The sequence below is a fragment of the Symphalangus syndactylus genome, chromosome 7 (assembly GCF_028878055.3).
Source record: "Symphalangus syndactylus isolate Jambi chromosome 7, NHGRI_mSymSyn1-v2.1_pri, whole genome shotgun sequence".
NCBI classification, from domain to species: Eukaryota; Metazoa; Chordata; class Mammalia; order Primates; family Hylobatidae; genus Symphalangus; species Symphalangus syndactylus.
In genome coordinates, this window is record NC_072429.2 from 59,227,936 (window position 1) to 59,250,467 (window position 22,532).

The 22,532-nt window shown below is 37.4% G+C and overlaps 1 protein-coding gene across 15 annotated transcripts in view; it reads left to right on the forward strand.

Annotated features, from left to right (window-relative positions):
• NSMAF (neutral sphingomyelinase activation associated factor) overlaps window positions 1–22,532 on the forward strand; it is an 83,291-nt gene that overhangs the window by 29,363 nt on the left and 31,396 nt on the right. For 14 of the 15 annotated variants that reach the window (XM_055286330.2, XM_055286325.2, XM_063643288.1 and 11 more), the window contains exons 6-9: window positions 1,638–1,688; window positions 9,734–9,805; window positions 10,090–10,137; window positions 10,243–10,295. The exons of the other annotated variant lie outside the window; for it this stretch is intronic. In XM_055286330.2, coding sequence (XP_055142305.1) covers window positions 1,638–1,688; window positions 9,734–9,805; window positions 10,090–10,137; window positions 10,243–10,295 — 224 coding nt within the window. The remainder of the gene's footprint in view (window positions 1–1,637; window positions 1,689–9,733; window positions 9,806–10,089; window positions 10,138–10,242; window positions 10,296–22,532) is intronic. 15 annotated transcript variants of the gene reach the window in all.

The window sequence follows — 22,532 nt, forward strand, 5'->3', positions numbered from 1 at the left end:
CTTGCGGGCCAAGGTAAGGACTTAGAATAAAGCACAGAGAGAAACGCCACTGGAGATCTGAAAGAGAAGGGGTGTATCTGATTTGTATGTAAGTCTCTCCGGGGGCTGGGTAGAGAACACGCTGTACAAACCAGCGCAAGAGTGGAAGCAACGAGACCTATTGGGGTGTTCCAGGAATCCAAGTGTATTGAACCAGGATGGTGAGAGGTGGTCATTGTCTAGGTATATTCTGAAGAAAACCCAACAGATGTGCTGACGGATTAGTCACAGGGTATAAAAGGGAACAGTCAAGAATGACTCCAGTGAGATGGACAGTAGTGCCCTTTATAGTGATAAAGAGAGTTGGGAAGGAGCAGGCTTCAAGTAGAATGTGAGATTTAAGATGGCCACGAGAACTCTAAGGAGAGATGTCCAGCAGGCATTTGGATGCATCCATCTGGGTTTCAGAGAGGAGGCAGAGGCTAGCAAGACATACTGGGGAGCTGGAAGTTTCTAGAGACTTTTTAAAGCCCTGTGGCTGGATAAGATTTCCTGGGGACTGAGAGTGGACAGAGTGGTGTGAGAACTAAGGCCCTGCAGCTCTCTAACTTAAGAGATTGGGAAGAAAGCAAGGTCCAAAAGTAGACGGAAGGAGTAGCCAGTGAGGTTGGAGAGAAGCCGGAGCAGGTGTCCAGGAAGCCATGTGGAAAACTGCTTCAGGAAGAGCCATCAGCTCTGTCACATGCTCTGAGAAGGAGAGTCAAGGAGGACTTGAGAATTGATTATATGGTGACATGGAGATCTTATGCACTTCATGTGACCATCTAAAAGTGGTTTCAATAATATGGTAGAATGAAAACCTGTCATGGGCCCAAGGGAAGGTACAGACAGCTCTTGCAATGAATTTTGCCACAGAAAGGAACAGAAATGGCAAAAGGAGGATGTGAGATTAAAAGGAAGTATGTGTGTGGGGGTGTGTGTGTGTAAAAGGAAGAGAGTGCAGTATATAATCCTAAGAGCAAAGTTTTTGAATATCTGACAGGTTTGGGGAGGTGTTCACATTCTATGCCCTAGTAGAGGGGCTGGACTTTGAGAGCTCAGGCAACTTCCATTGTTGCAGGAGGAAAAGCAGTGATGGAAGTACAGGTACAAGGAGATTGATGGCTCTGGTAGATGGTGTCACTTATTCTACATAGTTATTAATATACTATGTGAGGACCAGTGGCCCAGTGCATGTGAAAGCACCATGTGCCCAGATTACCTCTAAGTTTTCTGTATGTTAGTGAACATATTTCATACCACAGTAACTTTGTTTTACTCGTTTCTTAAAAAATCAGCACTTGGATTAGCCTCCTTCCCTGTCTGCTTGGTTACTTGGTGCAAGTGATGGCATTCATAAAATGTCTTCTATATTTATTTATCTTGTGATTGTTGCTATCTTGTTGCCTGGATGATTCTCTTTTTAATTTGATATTTGTTATTTTAACATCAGTACTTTAAAGCCATACTAGTACTAATACTAAAGCAAATACTTCTGGAAATAGAGATTATATAACAATGATTTAGAACTTTTGATTTGTAATGTTCTGATTTGTAGTTACTCTTTACAATGAAACATTTTGGTTATTATTTTACAAGTATTGCTTTTTCTTGCTCAGGTATATTTCATTAAAGAACATAATGTTGTTGCACCATATAAAATAGAAAGGGTAAGTAAAGCTTTTCATGTATTTCCAGCAATTTATATAGTCATTTTGAACAATAAAATTTTGTGACTCTGTTAGTATCTTTAATCAAATATAATAATAATGAGTATTTAAAAGCTTCTTACCTGGAAGTTATAACAAAATTACCCAAGGGAGCCACAGATTTTAGTTCAAGAGAATTCAATTAACTTTTTGACTTAAAAAAAAAAAGTGCCTAAAAAAAAAAACACCCAAATGATTAGGTTAGAAATTAAAATCAGAATATGCATTATTTATAAGATTGTTTACTGGGTGTTACTGAGAATTTATTTACCAGTACATTACTAAAAAATTTAGTTTTAAAAATATTCTAGAAATATTTACTGGTTATAACATACTCTTATTTGAGAACTCAGTAATAATTTGTGAGTACTCTTAATTAGGTAGAAACTATGAGTAGACTTGGATACAATGTCTGGTTCCCTGGGACTTTTCACTTAAGCATAGACATTTCATTTAACTATTCTGTACTTTAATTCTTTATGCTTCAGCTTAATACCTAGTAGAGGGATAACTCCTACTAAAAGAGAGTTTTTACAGGACCTAAGGACAGGGCTAGTGCTCCTTATAATGACATCTGTGTGAATTAGGAAAAGCCACCGTTTGTGGGCAAATGTAGTCCCACAGGCTGAATCTGAATTTCAGTTTCAGGCCAGTCTGCAATCTCTTAGGTGGCACAAATTGTATACTTAGTGGTCTCTGGGTTTTACAGACAAGGAATACTTGCGTGTGCTGATTAGTCAGAAATTATAAATACTGAGATTTAATTATTCGCAAGTGGTGCTTTTGGCATTTTGGGCAGGATTGTTCTTTATTGTGTGGGGCTGTCACTTATATTACAGCTCTTTCCCCTAACAAATGCCTCTCGTACACTGCTCCCCTTGTTGTTGTTACAGCACCTCCACACGTTGACAAAAGCCTCTGGGGGCGGTAGGAAACCCTACCCCCCAAGTTGAGAACCACTCACCTGGGGTGCCCTTCCTCTAACGGCTCTCGTGAGAGCCAGCTGAATTGCATACCTGCACATGGTTCATTGAAAGATTATGTGAAAGGAAGTAAAAGTGAGGTTGTCTGAGTAAAGAAAAGCTCTTTTGTTCCAATGTGAATTATAATACCAAAGCATTCTCAGATTTAAAAAAAAAAAAAAAAATGGGTGAGGTGGAATGACAGCAGCAAGATGGCAGAATAGGAAGTTCTAGCCCCTCCTTGCTCCTGTGAAGACACTGATTCAACAACACATGGACAAATTCCCTTTGCGAGAAATCCGGAAACTAGTTAAGAGGATCCTGCACCCCTGGTGAGCATGAAACTAACCACATCAAAGCCGGTATAAAAATTTGTGTCACTATCTGGCCATCATCTGTCCCACACAGCACCACATGGTTGGGAAGAAATTTCCCAGCCTCTAGATTCTCCCTGGAGAGGGAAAGAGAAAATTGGACTATACATCCAGAGTTCTGACTTTTCAGGAGAGCTGCCCAAGGGACTGGCTTCTGTCTCTTCTGTCTCAGAGTACAGATGGAACCCTGCATACTCTAGATGCCTGGAGCCACTGATAACAAAAGAGAGCTGAGTAGCACACTACTGCTTCAAAGGACCTGTGGTACAGCAGACATCTAGACACGAGAGACAGCAAAGGATTCCAAGCTTCTGAAAAATATGAAACCAATAAATTTCTCTAATTAGGAATCTACATGCATAAGTCCAGAGAAGACATAGAAAAGGTTTGAGAGGCCTCCAGCATCTCTAGCCAGGCTGATTAATGAAGGTCTCTTTCTCTGTATGAAGCCAGTCCTTAGAGACTGGAGAGGTAACTGGTTTTGTTGTTGTTGTTGTTTTTAATGTGTGGATATTAGCACAAAATTAGAGGGAGCACAAAGAATCAGAGAAAAGTAGTCCAATCAAAGGTACAAAATAAATTTTCAGAAACCAACCCTAAAGAAAAGGGGCTATATTAATTACCTGACAAGGAATTCAAAACTATTGTCATAAAGATGCTTAATGAGCTCAGGAAAATTATGCATGAAGAAAATGAGAATTTTAACAAAGAGAATATTAACAAAGAGAAAATATAAAGAAGAACTGAACAGAAATTTTGGAGAAGAATGTAGTAACTTAACTAAAAAGTTCACTAGAGGAGTTCAGCACAGACTATAAAGCAGAAGAAAAAATCAGCAAACTGGAACACAGGTCTTTTGAAATTATCCAGTCAGGGGAGCTAGGAGAAAAAAGAATGAAAAAGAGTTAAGAAACCCTAAAGTACTAATGACACACCGTCAAGTGGACCAAATACGTAATATGCGAGTCCAAGAAAGAGAAGAGAGAGAGAAAGAAACAGAAAGTGTATTTAAAGAGATAATGGTCCCAAACTTGCCAAAACTGAGGAAGGAGATGGACATCCAGATTTAAGAAGTCTTCCACATAGGAGGACTTCAAAGATGTCCTTACCAAGACACATAATAATCAGATTATCAGAAGTAACAGTTAATTTTGAAAGCAGCAAGAGAAAAGTGACTGGTCACAGAAGAAAGCCCCCGTAAAATGATCAGATTTTTCACCAGAAAGCTTGCAGGTCAGAAAATTGGATGATAAATTCAGAATGGTAAAAACAAAACCAAATAAAACAAACAAACAAACAAAAACGCCTGCCAACAAAGAACACTGTATCTGGCAAATTGTCCTTGAAAAAAATGGAGAGATAAGGACTTTCCCAGATAAACAAAAGCTCAGAGTTTACCACCATTAGATCTGCTTTATAGGAAATGCTAAAGTGAGTCCTTCAATTTGAAACAAAAAGATACTAAACACCAACATGAAAGTGTAGGAATTATAAATCTTGCTGATAAAGGCAAATACAGAATACTGTAGGGCTGTAATGGTGGTGTGTAAATCAGTTTAATTCTGGTATACAAATTAAAAGACAAAAGTATAAAAACCCCATAACTAGAAATCTGTGTTGATGAATACACAATTTAAATGAATGTAATTTGAGATATCATTAACATAAAGGGAGACAGGTATCTGAAGGAATAGTTTTTGTATGTGACTGAAGTTAAGTTGTTAACAGATTAAAAGAGATTATTATAACTGTAAGGTGTTTTATATAAGACCCATGGTAACCACAGAGAAAATACCTATAGAAGATACACAAAAGAAGAGTTTTTGCAATATTATCATCTAGAATTTTTATGGTTTCAGGTTTTAGGTTTAAGTCTTTGATCCACCTTGTGTTGATTTTTGTATAAAGTAAGAGATAAGGATCCAGTTTCATTCTTCTACACGTGGCTTGCCAGTTTTCCCAGCACCATTTATTGAATAGGGTGTCCTTTCTCCGGTTTACGTTTTTGTATGCTTTGTCGAAGATCAATTGGCTATAATTATTTGGCTTTATTTCTGGGTTGTCTATTCTGTTCCATTGGTCTGTGTACCTATTTTTATACTAGTTCCATGCTATTTTGGTAACTATAGCCTTGTAGTATATTTTGAAGTTGAATAATATGATGCCCCCAGATTTGTTGTTTTTGCTTAGCACTGCTTTGGCTATTTGGGCTCTTTTTTGGTGCCATATGGATTTTAGGATTGTTTCCGATTGACAAAGGTATTTTGATGGGAGTTCTGTGAAGAGTGATGGTGGTATCTTGATAAGAACTGCATTGAATCTGTAGCTTGCTTTAGGCAGTATGGTCATTTTCACAATATTGATTCTACCCATCCATGAGCATGGGATATGTTTCCATTTGTTTGTGTCATCTATGATTTCTTTCAATAGTGTTTTATAGATTTTTTTTTTTTTTTTGAGATGGAGTCTCACTCTGTCGCCCAGGCTGGAGTGCAGTGGCGCAATCTTGGCTCACTGCAAGCTCCGCCTCTCGGGTTCACACCATTCTCCTGCCTCAGCCTCTCCGAGTAGCTGGGACTACAGGCGCCCGCCACCACACCCGGCTAATTTTTTTTGTATTTTTAGTAGAGACGGGGTTTCACCGTGGTCTCGATCTCCTGATCTCGTGATCCGCCCCCCTCGGCCTCCCAAAGCGCTGGGATTACAAGTGTGAGCCACCGCACCCGGCCCTATAGATTTTCTTGTAGAGCTATTTTACCTCCTTGGTTAAGTATAACCCTAAGTATTTTATTTTATTTTTTTTGCAGCTGTTATAAAAGGAATGGAATTCTTGATTTGATTCTCAGCTTGGCTGTTGTTGGTGTATAGCAGTGCTACTGATTTGTGTACATTGATTTTCTATCCTGGGAATTTACTTAATTCATTTATTAGATCTAAGAGCTTTTTGGATGAGTCTTTAGAGTTTTCTAGGTAAATGGTCATATCATTTTGGTGGACAGTGACAGTTTGACCTCCTTTTTTCCAATTTGGATGCCCTTTTTTTTTTGTCTGATTGCTGTGGCTAGAACTTCCATTACTATGTTGAATGTAAGTGGTTAAAGTGGGTAACCTTGTCTTGTTCCAGTTCTCAAAGAATTCATGACTAAGAACCCAAAAGCAAATGCAACAAAAACAAAAATAAATAAACGGGACCTAGTTAAACTAAAAAGCTTCTGCACAGCAAAAAGAAATAACCAGCAGAGTAAACAGACAACCCACAGAGTGGGAAAAAATTTTCACAAACCACACATTCGGCAAAGGACTAATATCCAGAATCTACGAGGAACCTCAAACAAATCAGCAAGCAAAAAACAAATAATCCCATCAAGAAGTAGGCAAAGAACATTAATAGATAATTCTCAAAAGAAGATATACAAACAACTAGCAAACATATGAAAAAATGCTCACCATTACTAATTATCAAGGACATGCAAATTAAAACCACAATGAGATACCACCTTACTTGGTGAGAATGACCATAATTAAGAAGTCAAAAAATGATAGACGTTGGCATGGATTTGGTGAAAAGGGAACACTTTTACACTGCTGGTAGGAATGTAAGCTAATACAATCACTATAGAAACGGAATAGAGATTCCTTAAAGAATTAAAAGTAGAACTACCTTTCAATCCAGCAATCCCACTGTCAGGTATCTACCCAAAGAAAAAGAAGCCATTATGTGAACAAGACACATGCACACATAGTTATAGTAGCACAATTTGCAATTGCAAAAATATGAAACCAACATAAATGCCCATCAACCAACAAGTGGATAAATAAAATGTCCTATATATACACCATGGAATACTACTCAGCCATAAAACAAAGTGAAATAATGGCCTTTGAGCAACTTGGATGGAGCTAAAGGCCATTATTCTAAGTTAAATAACTCAGGAATGGAAAACCAGATTATTGTATGTTCTCACTTATAAGTGGGAGCTAAGATATGAGAATGCAAAGACATAAGAATTATATAATGCGGCCGGGCGTGGTGGCTCATGCATGTAATCCCAGCACTTTGGGAGGCCAAGGTGGGCGGATTACGAGGTCAGGAGATCAAGACCATCCTGGTTAACACTGTGAAACCCTGTCTCGACTAAAAATACAAAAAATTAGCCGGGCGAGGCAAGTGCCTGTAGTCCCAGCTACTTGGGAGGCTGAGACACGAGAATGGTGTGAACCCAGGAGGCAGAGCTTGCAGTGAGCCGAGATTGCGCCACTGCACTCCATCCAGCCTGGGCGACACAGCGAGACTCTGTCTCAAAAAAAAAAAAAAAAAAAAAAAGGAATTATATAATGGACTTTGGGGGCTTAGGGGGAAGAATGGGGGGGTGATGAGGGATAAAAAACTACATATTGGGTACAATGTACACTGCTTAGGTGACAGGCAAACCAAAACCTCAGAGAACTTATTTATGTAACCAAAAACCACCTGTACCACAAAAACTATCAAAATAAATTTAAAAAAAAATGAGGAAGGAATCAAACTATGTCATGATAAAATGTCAACACAAAGGAAGATAGAGGACAAAAGAGGACAAATGAGCTACAAGACAGACAGAAAATGGTTAAAATGGCAACAGTAAGTCCTTCCCTATCAATAATTACTTTAAGTATATCAAATTCCCCAATCAAAAAATATGGATGCCTGAATGGATTAAAACAAATAAGATCTAAAACTATATGCCATCTGCAAGAGACTCATTTTCGGTTTAAGGACACACATAGGCTGAAAGTGAAAGGATGGGAAAAAATATTCCATGCTTGGTAACCAAAAGAGAACAGAGCTGGCCATACTTATATCAGACAAAATAGGCTTTAAATAAAAAACTTTCACAAGAGACAAAGAAGGATATTATGTAATGATGAAAGGGTCAATTTATCAGAAAGATAAATAATTACAAATGCATGCATTAGTCAGGGTTCTCCAGAGAAACAGAACCAATAGGATGTGTGTGTACATACATACACACATATATATATATATACATACATACATACATACATATGCATATACATATATACAGACATATACACCCATCTAGGAGTATATTGCTGTATATATGTATATATACAGAGAGAGAAATTGATTTATTATAAAGTATTGAATCATGTGATTATAGAGGCCAAGAATTCCAGACCCAGGAGAGAGCCAATGGTATGGGGTTTAGTCTGAGTCTGAATACAAGTCTGAAGGCAAGAGAAAACCAATATCCCAGCTTGAAGACAGGAAGAAAGAGTGTTTTTCCCATTTAGCCTTTTATTCGATTTAGGCCCTCAATGGATCGGATGAGGCCCATCCACATTGGGGAGGGCAATCTGTTTTACTCAGTCTCCTAATTTAAATGCTAATCTCATCCAGAAGCATCCTCACAGATACACCCAGGGATAATGTTCAACCAAATATTTGGTCACTCTATGGCCCAGTCAACATGACATATGAAATTAATCGTCACCATATGTATGTACCCAACCTCAGAACATCTAAATATATGAAGCGAACATTGATAGAACCGAAGGGAGAAATAGATAGCAACACAATAATGGTAGGGGACTTCAATACCACACTTTTGACAATGGGTGGAACGTTCAGATAGGACATCAGTAAGGAAACAGAGGACTTGCACAACACTGTAGACCCAATGGACCTAACAGACATGCAGAGCTTTCCACTCATCAGCAGCAGAATACACGTTCCTCTCAAGCACATGGAATATTCTCCAGGACAGATCACATGTGAGGTCACAAAACAAGTCCTAACAAATTTAAGAGGATTAAAATCATATTCTGTATATTTTTCCAATTATAATGGAATGAAACTAGAAATCAACAGCAGAAGGAAAACTGAGAAATTCACAAATATGTGAAAATTAAACAACATTCTCTCAAAAAACCAATGGGTCAAAGAAAAAACACAAAAGAGAAATTTTAAAATCTTGAGATAAATGAAAACGTGATATACCAAAACTTAGGCGATGCAGCAAAAGCAGTATAAACAGGGAAGTTTATAGAATTAAATGTCTACGTTAAAAAAGAAGAAATACCTCAAATAAAAATCGTAACTCTAGGCCGAGCGTGGGGGCTCACACCTGTAATCCCGGCACTTTGGGAGGCCGAGGCGGGTGGATCATCTGAGGTCAGGAGTTCGAGATCAGCCTGGCCAACATGGTGAAACCCCGCCCTGTCTCTACTAAAAATACGAAAATTAGCCGGGTGCGGTGGTGCACACCTCTAGCCCCAGCTACTCGGGAGGCTGAGGCAGGAGAATCACTTGAACCCGGGAGACGGAGGTTGCAGTGAGCCAAGATTGTGCCACTGCACTCCAGCCTGGGCGACAGAACAAGACTCTGTCTCAAAAAAAAAAAAAAAAAAAAAATCCTAACTCTATACCTTAAGGGTTTGGAACAAGAAGAGCAAACTAAACCCAAAGTTAGAAGAAGGAAGGAAATAATAAATAGAGCAGCAAATTATGTAGACTTGCTCCCTTAGAACTCTCATTCCAGGGGGGAAGTTACACTAGGTAAAACATGCAGATTTTATCATAGCAGGTTCTGTACACGTGTTCTTAAAGTAGCATAGTTTGGCACGCTGCTTCTCTTCCTGTATTTTGATATCTTCCCCTTTTTGTTAGGGCAAAATGCAATATGTTTTTGAATTGGATGTTCCCGGGAAAGTGGAAGATGTTGTGGAGACGTTGCTTCAGGTAAGCACTTGCTGGGTAGAAAATTCAAAGCAAACTGAGGCCCAAACTGTTTTTATAAATTTCGTATTTATATACCTTACCCAAATCATCATCTGTTTTCTAAATATGTAGCAGATTGACTTAAAATGTTGAGTTTAAAAACTATATATTAGGAAGAAGCCATAGGTATATCAGAAGTAATCTTGACTGTTAACAGAATGATTGCTGTTTCTCATTGCTTCTAAAGAAATACTTCATATCATCTGAGAGAAAAAATAAATTCATGTCTGTTTATGATACTGTAGCTTCACAGGGCATCCTGCCTTGACAAATTGGGTGACCAAACCGCCATGGTAAGTATTCCTAACAATGTCTGTCTTTGATTGTCAATTAACTTGTATTGATATTTTACTTATAAATACTTACATTCGTACTTTTTCTTGGTTCTGTTTTAATAGATAACAGCTATTTTGCAGTCTCGTTTAGCTAGAACATCATTTGACAAAAACAGGTAAGTTTCTAATGATCTTTCCTAATTAGAAAAGCAGTGGACATTTTCATCTGTATGCCTCATTCAGCAAATCCAGGCCTGATGTCATCATTGGTCTCACCCAAAACCTGCTTGTATTAGAGAATGGCTCAGCCTCAGTGCAGGAGAACTCTCTAGGGCTTCCTCAACTCTTCTCCATCCTGATGTCTGTCAGTCAGAAAGGTCTGTTAGATGCTTCGGTTTCTGCTTCTGTGTTTTCACATTGTGTTGCCTCAGTTCAGGCCACCGTCACCTCCCACCCAGAGCACTAGCACAGCTTTTAGCTCACCTACCTGACTCCATCTTCCCTTCTCCACTTTTCTTCTCCTCCCTCTACCTGACATCGTTTTAAAATATGTTCTTTCTAAGGGCCAGGTGCAGTGGCTCAGGCCCATAATCCCAGCACTTTAGGAAGCCAAGGTGGGAGAATCACTTGAGCTCAGAGTTTGAGACCAGCCTGGGCAACATAGTGAGATCCTGTCTCTGCAAAATTAAAAATTAAAAAATTAGGCCGGGCACGGTGGCTCATGCCTGTAATCCCAGCACTTTGGGAGGCTGAGGCGGGCAGATCATGAGGTCAGGAGTTCAAGACCAGCCTGGCCAAAATAGTGAAACCCTGTTTTTACTAAAAATATAAAAAATTACCCAGGCATGGTGGCAGGCACCTGTAATCCCAGCTACTCAGGAGGCTGAGGCAGAAGAATCGCTTGAACCTGGGAAGCAGAGGTTGCAGTGAGCCAAGATCATGCCATTGCACTCCAGCTCGGGTGACAGTGCGAGACTCCATCTAAAAAAAAAAAATTAATTGGACATGGTGGTGCACACCTGAAGTCCCAGCTACTTGAGAGGCAAGGTGGGAGGATCCCTTGAGCCCATGAGGTCGAGGCTGCAGTGAGCGATGATTATGCCTCTGTACTCCAGACAGAGTGAGACCCCATCTCAAAAAATTAAAATAATAAATTTAAAAATGTCCTTTCTAAAACAACTTATTTGATCATATCACCTGCCCGTTTAAAATTCTTCAAGATTGAAACTAGACTTCTTCCTTACACCATATACAAAAGTTAACTCAAGATGGATTAAAGACTGAAATGTAAAACCTAGAACTATAAAAACTGTTGAAGAAAACCTAGGAAATACCGTTCTGGACATAGGCCCCAGCAAAGATTTCATGACGAAGTCACAAAAGCAATTACAACAAAAACAAAAATTGACAAATGAGACCTAATTAAACTAAAGAGCTTTTACACAGCAAAATAAACTATCAACAGAGTAAACAGACAACCCACAGAATGAGAGAAAATATTTGCAAACTTTGCATCCGACAAAGGTCTAAGAATCCAGAATCTAGAAGAAAGAAGCAAAAAATGAACAACCCCATTAAAAAGTAGGCCAAGGTCATGAACAGACACTTTTCAAAAAAAGACATACATGCCAAAACCAAAAAACATCTGAAAAAATGCTCAATGCCACTAATCATTAGAAAAATGTAAATCAAAAGCACAATGAGATACCATCTTATACCAGTTAGAACGGCTATTATTTAAAAAATTTAATAAATTTTGAATGGCTGTTATTCAAAAAATAACGTGCTGGTGAGGTTGCAAAGCAAAGGGAATGCTTGTACCCTATTTAAATTAGTTCAGCTACTGTGGAAAGCAGTTTGTTGATTTCTCAAAGAACTTAAAACAGAGCTGCCATTTGACCCAGGAGTCCCATGATTGCATATATACCCAGTGGAAAATAAATTGTTCTACCATAAAGATACATGCACATGTAGGCTTATCACAGCACTATTCAAAATATTAATAGCAAAGACATAGAATCAACATAAATACCCATCAGTGGTAGACTGGATAAAAGAAAATGTGGTACATATACACCATGGAATACTTTGCAGCCACAAAAAAAGAGACCATTCCCTTTGCAGCAACATTGGATGGAGCTGGAGGCCACAGATGGTGCTGGAGCAAATTAATGTGGGAATAGAAAACTAACACCGCATGTTCTCACTTATAAGCAGGAGCTAAACATTGAGTACAAATGGACACAAAGAAGGGAGCAATAGACACTGAGCCTACCTGAGGTTGGAGGTTGGGAGGGAGGAGGGTGAGGATCGAAAAACTGCCTATCAGGTACCATACTTATTACCTGGGTGACAAAATAATCTGTACACCAAACCCCTAAGACATATATTTTATCTGTATAACAAACCTGCATATGTACCCTGAAACTAAAAGTTAACAAATAAAAAAAGTTAACTCTTTGAGAGTAGGAACTTGTCTGGTCTCTTGCATCCACAGAGTATGGTATATTACAGTGAATGAAATTAATGGATTCTCTCCATTTTACTGCCATTGCATTTTCCCAGACCCCCATTAGCTCTCCTCGGGCCAACTAGAATTATTTCTCCTCCTCCAGCCTCTTCATATGGTCCACAGTTATCTTCCTAAAACAAACATTATTATGCCCTTTGCAGCAACATTGGATGGAGCTGGAGGCCACAGATGGTGCTGGAGCAAATTAATGTGGGAATAGAAAACTAACACCGCATGTTCTCACTTATAAGCAGGAGCTAAACATTGAGTACAAATGGACACAAAGAAGGGAGCAATAGACACTGAGCATACCTGAGGTTGGAGGATGGGAGGGAGGAGGGTGAGGATCGAAAAATTGCCTATCAGGTACCACCAACCAGCTCCTAGAACAGTAACAAGCAAAAGAGTTTTCAATAACAGTTAATTTAAATGCCTGTCTTTCATTGACAATATCAAAGGTTACTGTACCAAGAAACAAATAGTCTTTTATAGCCATACACTTTAAAATTCCCTGGATTATTTCATATTGCCAAAAGAAAGTGATACAATAAAAGGCCATTAAAAATATAAATAAAATAAAAATTTTCAAGACCCCCCATCCCCAGTGCCTTCAAGATAAAGCCTAAACACCTTAACATGGCCCCAAGACTTAGGTGCTAGCTCTTATTTACTACTAGTCGTTGATGATGCATCTTGAATTCTGTGCCCTTAGTTACTTGCATTGCCTGCAGTTTCTGTTGTGCCACGTTGTCTCTTACCTCTGAGCCTTTGTTCTTGTTCCCTCTGCTTAGAAAACTCATCCTCCTTCTCTGCACCTGGCTGTTACTTATTCTTCTTATTTCAGCTGTGCTGTCACTTCTAGAAGGTCTTTCCTGAGACTTCAGGTTGCAATAAGTACCTTCCTATGGCACCCTATAGGGTCCAAGAGAGTACACTTCTACTGTTCTAATGGTTTTTTCATTGTCTTTCTTGGCTTTTCTTAAGTATACATTTTGTGCAAAGATGACATTTCTGTATTATCCCATTCTCTTACTTGTTTATTGCCTTATATTAAGGAGATTTAGGCGATTCGTCTGTATCTTCGTCTCTGGTACCACTAAGTTAATTATTATACCTTTATGGTAACTATTGATATCTGGTAATGCAGGGCCCCAGACCTTATTTTCCTTTTTCACTTATGTCTTCAGTATTCTTGGTCTTAGGCACTGCCATCTGAATTTAGAATCAGCTTGTCAATTTCCATAAAAGCAATTGTGCTGGGATTTTGATTGTAATTGCCGTGAATCTATAGTCTTCTCTCTATTTATTTAGGTCCCCTTTAATATATTCCTTATGATTTTCTTCATAAAGGTCTTTCCTAGCTTATGTTATTTATTCCCAGTGCTTCATATTTGTGATGATATTATATTATGTTATTATGTTATTAAAATTTCATTTTCTGTTTATTGTTGATATATAGAACGCAATAGGTTTTAGTGTACTCATTTTGTTTTCAGCAACCCTACTAAACTGTGACCAATTCCATTAACTGTATATTTAGATTCTTTATATTTACAAAATCTTATCTATGAATTATTTGCGGTCTCTATTCACTAGCATTTTTATTTTTGATTTTTGCATCTGTAATCATTCATGCTTAGGACAAAGCAGAAAGTATTGGTAGAATAGGTTCATTTATTTATGGATTATTATGTGTTAGGCTTTTGCTAGAAGCTTATGTTTATAAATAAGAGTAGTTTGTAATATTCTATTTTATTGCTACCTTTGTGAGATTTGGCAATCAGTCATCTTGACCCTTACCCTACATTTTAACGTGTTAAAGAACTTGCCAGAAAAGCCATCTGGCCAGTAATGTGTTTTTTGTGTTTATGTTTGTTTGATTCTTTCTGTGCTTCACCGTATAGCATTAATTTTATTTCCATTTTTATACTGGCAGGATATATTAGGTAAGTGAATTGCTTAGGGAAGAATAGTTTCCATTTCAGAAAGGAAAGGGAATAATAAGAAGAATTAGCTTCTTCTGACCTACTTAGAATGTGTCATTTTTCCAAGTAGCAATTTAGACTTCAATTCTGGGCTTCAGCATGACATTCATTTAAAAAATCGTTCACTGTGAATGTTTTAATGTATCCAGTTGCTGAAATGTTAGGCTAAAGAATTTGGGGGAAGGGATTTTTGCAATATGAAATGAAATATTACAGTGTTGTATACTTTCCCTAGAAGAAAAAAAGTAAACTTCCGCTAAGATAAGCTTTCATCATATTTCTGAGGAGATAATTTTTTGTTAAAGGAATATAAGGAAAACTATTTTTAATACTTTTTAGTTTGAAAAATTTTAAACCGTCACAAGTTGAAACACTAATACAATGAAGGCAGGTCCCCTATGATTCACCGGATGTTAATTTACCATTTTGCCAAATTTTCTTTAAGTCATGCCTGCTCCTACTCACATTGTTGCTCTGTGTGTGTGTGTTATTTGTATGTATAAATGTATATGTTTGTATTATATATATAATATATGTGTATATATTTTTTCTGAACCATCTGAAACTAAATTCTGAGGTATCATAACACTTCTCCCATAAGTACTTCAGCAAGTACTTGTTAGAAGGATACCCTCCATTCCTTGCTACCATTATCATATTCCATTAGCAATAATTCCATAATATCATCTAATATATCATATAATAAAATAAATAAAATCATAATAAAACATAAAATCATTAAAAATATAAAATCATAATATCATCTTGTAGCTTCATATTAAAATTTCCCCTTTTTTTAAAAAAATTATACTTTAAGTTCTAGGGTACATGTGCACAAGTGCAGGTTTGATGCATAGGTATACATGTGCCATGTTGGTTTGCTGCACCAGTCAACTCATCATTTACATTAGGTATTTCTCCTAATGCTATCCCTCCCCCAGTCCCCCACCCCACGACAGGCCCCAGTGTCTGATGTTCCTCGCCCTGTGTCCAAGTGATCTCATTGTTCAGTTCCCACCTATGAGTGAGAACATGTGGTGTTTGGCTTTCTATCCTTGCGATAGTTTGCTGAGAATGATGGTTTCCAGCTTCATCCATGTCCCTGCAAAGGACATGAACTCATCCCTTTTTATGGCTGCATAGTATCCCATGATGTATATGTGCCACATTTTCTTAATCCAGTCTATCATTGATGGACATTTGGGTTGGTTCCAAGTCTTTGCTATTGTGAATAGTGCCACAATAAACATACATGTGCATGTGTCTTTATAGTAGCATGATTTATAATCTTTTGGGTATATATCCAGTAATGGGATTGCTGGGTGAAATGGTAATTCTAGTTCTAGATCCTTGAAGAATCGTCACACTGTCTTCCACAATGGTTGAACTAATTTACACTCCCACCAACAGTGTAAAAGTGTTCCTATTTCTCCACATCCTCTCCAGTATCTGTTGTTTCCTGACTTTTTAATGATCACCATTCTAACTGGCATGAGATGGTATCTCATTGTGGTTTTGATTTGCATTTCTCTGATGACCAGTGATGATGAGCATTTTTTCATGTGTCTGTTGGCTGCATAGATGTCTTCTTTTGAGAAGTGTCTGTTCATATCCTTTGCCCACTTTTTGATGGGTTTGTTTGTTTTTTTCTTGTAAATTTGTTTGAGTTCTTTGTAGATTCTGGATATTAGTCTTTTGTCAGATGGGTAGATTGCAGAAATTTTCTCCCATTCTGTAGGTTGCCTGTTCACTCTGATGGTAGTTTCTTTTGCTGTGCAGAAGTTCTTTAGTTTAATTAGATCCCATTTGTCTATTCTGGCTTTTGTTGCCATTGCTTTTTGTGTTTTAGTCATGAAGTCCTTGCCCATGCCTGTGTCCTGAATGATATTGCTTAGGTTTTCTTCTAGGGTTTTTATAGTTTTAGGTCTAACATATAAGTCTTTAATCCATCCTGAATTAAAAATTTACCCTTTTCTACCTCAAAAGTCTTCCTTAAAATACTTTATTTTGTAATGATTGTAGATTTAAGAAGAACAGACTAGAAGATAGTACAGATTTCTCTTTCATTCCTCACTCAGAATCCCTGTTCTGTTTAGTATGTAGATGCTGCCATCTTTTGTTGGACATATTCCTAGATATTTGATTGTTTGACACTGTTGAAAATTTATTTTCCTACTATTTGTTACTGGTATATAGAAATACAGTTCTTTTTTTAATTGGCCTTGTATACTATTTCTCTTCTAAATTCACTCATTAGTCTTAGAGTGTTTTTTGCTAGATTCCATGGAGTTTTCATGTACATAATCATTTAATCTGTGAATAATGACAGTTTCACAGAAATCCCTATGGCTTTTATTTTCTATTTCTTGCCTCATTGCACAGTTTTATTAATAGATGTGGTGGAAATGGACATTATTGCCTCATTCTTGATTTTACAGGAAAAGGGCTTAATGTTTCATCGTTCAAAGGTGATGCTAGCTGTAGGTTTTTCATAGCTGCCCTTTAACAGAATGAAAATGTTCCTTTCTGTTCCTAGTTTACTGAGAGTTTTTTCAATAATGGGTGTAGAATTTTGTCAAATATTTTTTCTGCATTCATTGACATGATCATATTTTTTTCTTTATTCTGTTAATGTTTTGAATTACATTGATTGATTTTTCTCAGTGTTAAACCAACCTTGTATTCATGGTCTAAATCTAATTTGAGATCATGATGTCTTATCTTTTTTACGTATTACTGGATTTGCTTTGCTAGTATTTTTGTGTCTATATTGATGAGGGATATTGCTCTGTAATTCTCTTGTAAGGTATTTGTCAGGTATGGTACAGGTTATGCTGACCTCATAGTATGGAGGTTTTCTTTATCTCCTGTTTTCAGAAAAAGTTTGTGTAGGATTGGTGTTATTACTTCCTTACATTTTTAACAGAATTTATTGATGAAGCCATCTAGGTCTAAAGTGTCCTTTGGGATTCCATTTATTTACTAGACATAGGACTGTTCCATTTGTCTGTTTCTTCTGTTCCTGTTTTGGTAACTTGTGTATTTCAAATAAATTGTCCATTTCATCTAAATTGTCAGACGTATTGGTATGAAGTTGCTAATGTCCTTTTAATGCCAGCAGCATCTGTAGTATCTACCCTTCTTTCAGTCATTATGCCGCTACTTTGTGTTTTCTCTCGTTAAAAAAAATCAGTATTGCCAGGGCTTACCAATTTTATTAATCTTTCAAATGACCACATTTTGACTTTGTTGATATTTTCTGCTTTTTCACTTTAGTTATAGTTGATGTCTACTTTTATTATTTCCTTCCTTCAGCTTGCTTTGGGTTTAAATTTATTCTTATAGCTTTCTAAGAACAAAGTCTAGGTCACCAATTTTATTCCTTCCTTTGTAATAGAAGCACTTAAACTTATAATTTTCTCTTTAAGCACTGCTTTAGCAACATTCTGCAGATTTTGATATGTTTTTTGTTACCATTAGTGTAAAAATATTTTGTAATTTTCTTTATGATTTCTCCTTTGGCCCATAGGTAATTTAGAAGTATGTTTAACTTCCACATATTTGGAAATTTTTAGTAGATATTTTATAGATACTGATTTATAATTTAATATCTGATCAAAGAATATGTTCTGTGTGATTTCAGTCTTTTGATATTTGTTCAGATTTGTTTTATGGCCCAGCATATGGCCTATCTTGGTGAACATTTCACATGCCGTTGAAAGGAATGTGAACTCTGCAGTTGTTGAAAGTAGTATTCCATGAGTGCCATATGGGTCCAATTGGTTGCTGGTCGTTTGGATCAAATATATTTCATTAATTTTTTTTGTTGACTTGTGCTATCAGTCACTGAGAGAAGGATGTTAAAATTGTCAGTGGTGAGTTATTTCTTTTCTTATTTCTGTCAATTTATGCATTTTGTGTTGTGAAGCTCTGTTATTAGATTCATATACATTAAGATGCATAATGTCTTCTTAATTAATTGATCCTTTCATTATTATGAAATGTCCCTCTTCATTTGTGATAGTCTTTTTCTTGAAGCCTGCTTTGTCTTCCTTTAGAGTAACCACATCAGTTTTCTTATGTGTTGTGATTGCATGATACATCTTTTTTTTTGTCGTTTTACTACTAACCTGTGTATTTATTGTTTTAAAAATATATATACTTTAAATATATAGTTGAGTCTTGCTTTTTATGCATTCTGACAATCTCTGCTTTTCAATGGGAATGTTTAGATAATTTATAATTATATAATTATAGACTAGCTGGTTTTAAGCCTAGTATCTTAGGATAGTCATGGATCACTTAATGACAGGGATACTTGTGGGATTCAGGAGGACGAGAGAGGGACCTCGGGTTAAAACAGGAGAATCTTTTATTGAATGCACCCAGGCCCAGCTGACTCAGCATCCAAATGACTGGGCCCGGAACAAAGACAGCACTTGACTTTTTATACACAGTTCACCAAAGGGGTGGGCCAGCTTGAAGCAAGCTTACAGTGGTGTGAAAGCAGGGATACAGAGGCAGGACAAAGACAGATAATCAAATTGTAACAGGTTCATAACTCAGGATTGCACATAACCATTGCTATGCAACCCAGATGTCCATTATCTAGGTTTGCCTAGGCACGGGCTTATCCTATAACTTTCACTATGGCACCCAGGTGGCCGTAACTCAGGCGTGCTCAGAGGCTCATGACCTTCACTGTGCTGCTTAGATAAAACAATACTTGAAGTCACTAGTTACAGAGAAGAGGAATCTGTAAACTTATTCTGTAAAACAAAGGAAAATTTGTTTTTCTTCTCCCTATGTTAAAGGAGTGCTGGGAGAGTCTTCAGAGCACATTAGATAATATTATCAAGACTTTTCCTGGGTCTGGGCTGTGCCTGTTGCTGCCTCTGAGACAAGTCAGCCTAATACAGGAAAACTTATTTCTCTTTCTTTTTAATGTTATTTTTCTTTAATTTCCCGCCTCCTATGTTGTGAGAAACGTGTCGTTAGGCAACGGTCATTGTGAGGACATCATAGGGTGCACTTCTACAAATCTGAATGGTACAGCTTACTATACACACTTAGACTATACAGTATAGCCTATTGCTTCTAGGTTACAAACCTGCACAGCATTTTGCTGTACCTCTTGAGTATCCCTAATTCAAACATTTAAATTCCGAAATGCTCCAAAAGTCCGAAATGCACTCAAAAATTTTTGAGTACCAACATGATGGTCAAAGGAAATGCTCATTGGAGCAGTTCAGATTTCAGATTTTGTGATTAGGGAGGCACACCGATATGATACAAACATTCAAAATTCCAAAATCCAAAACACTTTTGCTCCCAAGTGTTTTGAATAAGGAATACTCAACTTGTACTAAATGCTATGGGCAATTATAATATAATAGTATTTATGTATCTACATATAGAAAAGGTAGAGTAAAAATGTGGTATTATAATTTTATGAGACCACTGTTATATACAGTGTCATTGACCAAAACATCATTATGTGGCACACATTGTTTCTGTATTTATTTCTTGGTGTCTCATTTTTTTTTTTTGTTCCTCTGTTCCTCCTTTTCTCCTTTCTTTTCGGTAAATCTAGTATTTTTCAGTCCTCCATTTTATCTACTCTATTGACTTTTTAGCTGTAGCACTTCGTGTTATTTTTAGTGGTCATTCTAGAGATTACAATATGTACCTTGTGCCAGAGTGTACCTTCAGATAATATTATTCCATGCTACTTTACACCAATATAAGAACCTTACTCCAATGTATTTCCATTTAGCCTCTCCTGCCTGTTATGATCTTATCTTGTGGCTAATTTATGCATATTCCATAAACCCACAATACAGTATTCTTATTTGTGCTTTAAAAATCAATAGCTTTTTAAAGAATTTAGATACATACATATGTGTTTGCATAGAAATTAAAAATACTAAACAATATTTTTAATACTTAGATATTTAGATGTTTATAATTTCTAGTCTTGTTTCCTTTCTGCAAATCTAGTATTTCATCTGGTATCATTTTTCCTTAGTCTAAAACACTTTTTGTGGCATTCATTACAAGCTGATCCATTAGAGATTAATTCTCTCAGCTTTGTCCAAGAAGAAGATATTTATTTTACCTTCATTTTTGAAGGGTGTTTTTGATATAGAATTCTAGGTTAGCAGGTTTCTTACCCCTTTAAAGATTGTCATTCCATTGTTTCCGGTGAAGAGCCCCATGATTTGAATTGCTATTCACTATGTATGATGTGGTGTTCTTGTGCTCATCCTGCTTGAGGGTTTCAGAGTGTATGATGGGGAAATTCCTACTATGCTGTCAACACAGAACACTTCAGTGATCAGCTGTGGGGCTTTTTCCTATACCAAGCAGTTCTCTGACACCAGTTGGGTATTCTACAATTCAATTCAGACATTGTCTGCCTGGAGTTAGCACAGACCCCAGAGGTTAAGAGCTCAGTCCAAGAAGGCTGCCCCCCTCACCTCCGATGCCAATCACAAATCCAAGTTGTCACCTGTGCTCTGACCAACTAGCTATAAATCAGAGATTCCCACAACACATTCCTTGGGTTTGATCACTAGAATGGCTCACAGAACTTGGAAATATTTACTTATGTTTACCAGTTTATTATGATAATAAAGGACATGATAAAGGGTACAGATGAACAGCCGGATGAGGAGATGCGTAGGGTGATATCTGGAAGGAAGGGTCCTGAGTGCAGGAGCTTCTGTCCCTGTGGAGTGAGGGTACATCACCCTCCTGGCACATAGATGTCTTCAGCAACCCAGAAGCTCTCCCAGCCTCATAGTTTAGGGGTATTTATGGAGGCTTCGTCACATAGGCATAGTCAAATATTAACTCAGTCTCCAGCCTCTCTATCTTACCCTGAAAAGGGCAAGTGTGGCCGAAAGCTCTAAGCCTCTCATCAGGGCTTGGTCCTTCTGGTGACCAACACCCATCCAGGATCCCATACACAGTTACCTCATTAGAGCAAAAGATGCTTCTGTAACTCAGGAAATTCCAAGAGATTAGGAGGTCTATGTCAGGAATCAGGACCAAAGACCAAATATTAGAACAAAAGATGGACCTAACACCTCTGTCACTGGGGAAATTACACAAGTTTCAGGAGCTCTGTGCCACGAACTGGGAGCAGAGACCAAATGATATATTTTTTTATTATGTCACATAGAGTTTCAGAATAACATGCATCTATGAACTGATATCTTTCATCAGTTCTCAGCCATTCTCTTCTCCATTTCCTCTGTCCTATTTTCTGTCTTTTCTTCTATAATCAGTTATACTTTAGTATGTTTAATATATTCCTTCAGATCTCAGATACACACTCCTATATATTTTTTTCATTCTTTTTTCTCCTTTGGTTTTGTTTTAGTTAGGACACTTTTTATTGACCTGTTTTCAGCCTTACTGGACCTTTCCTCCACTGCATCCAGTCTGTTGTTAAGATTGTTTAATTAATTCTTTGTGATATCAACATTTTTATTCCTATATTTCCATTTGGTTCTTTTTCATAGTTTCTATTTCTGTGCTGAAACTCTCTGTCTTTTCACATGTGTTGTCCATCTTTTGTTCTTGTTGACCCTTTTCTCTTTTTTTTTTGAGACATGGTCTCACTCTGTCACCCAGGCTGGAGTGCAGTGGCATAATCATGGCTGACTGAAACCTCATCCTCCCGGGCTCAAGTGATCCTCAGCCTCCTGAGTAGCTGAGACCACAGGCACATGCCACCATGCCTGGCTAATTTTTTATTTTTTGTAGAGATGGTATCTCAGTATGTGACCCAGCTGGTCTGAAACTCTTGGGCTTAAGTGATCCTCTTGCTTTGGCCTCTCAAAGTGCTGGAATTACAGGTGTGAGCCAACATGCCTGGACTGTTCTTGATCCTTTATCGTATTTACTGT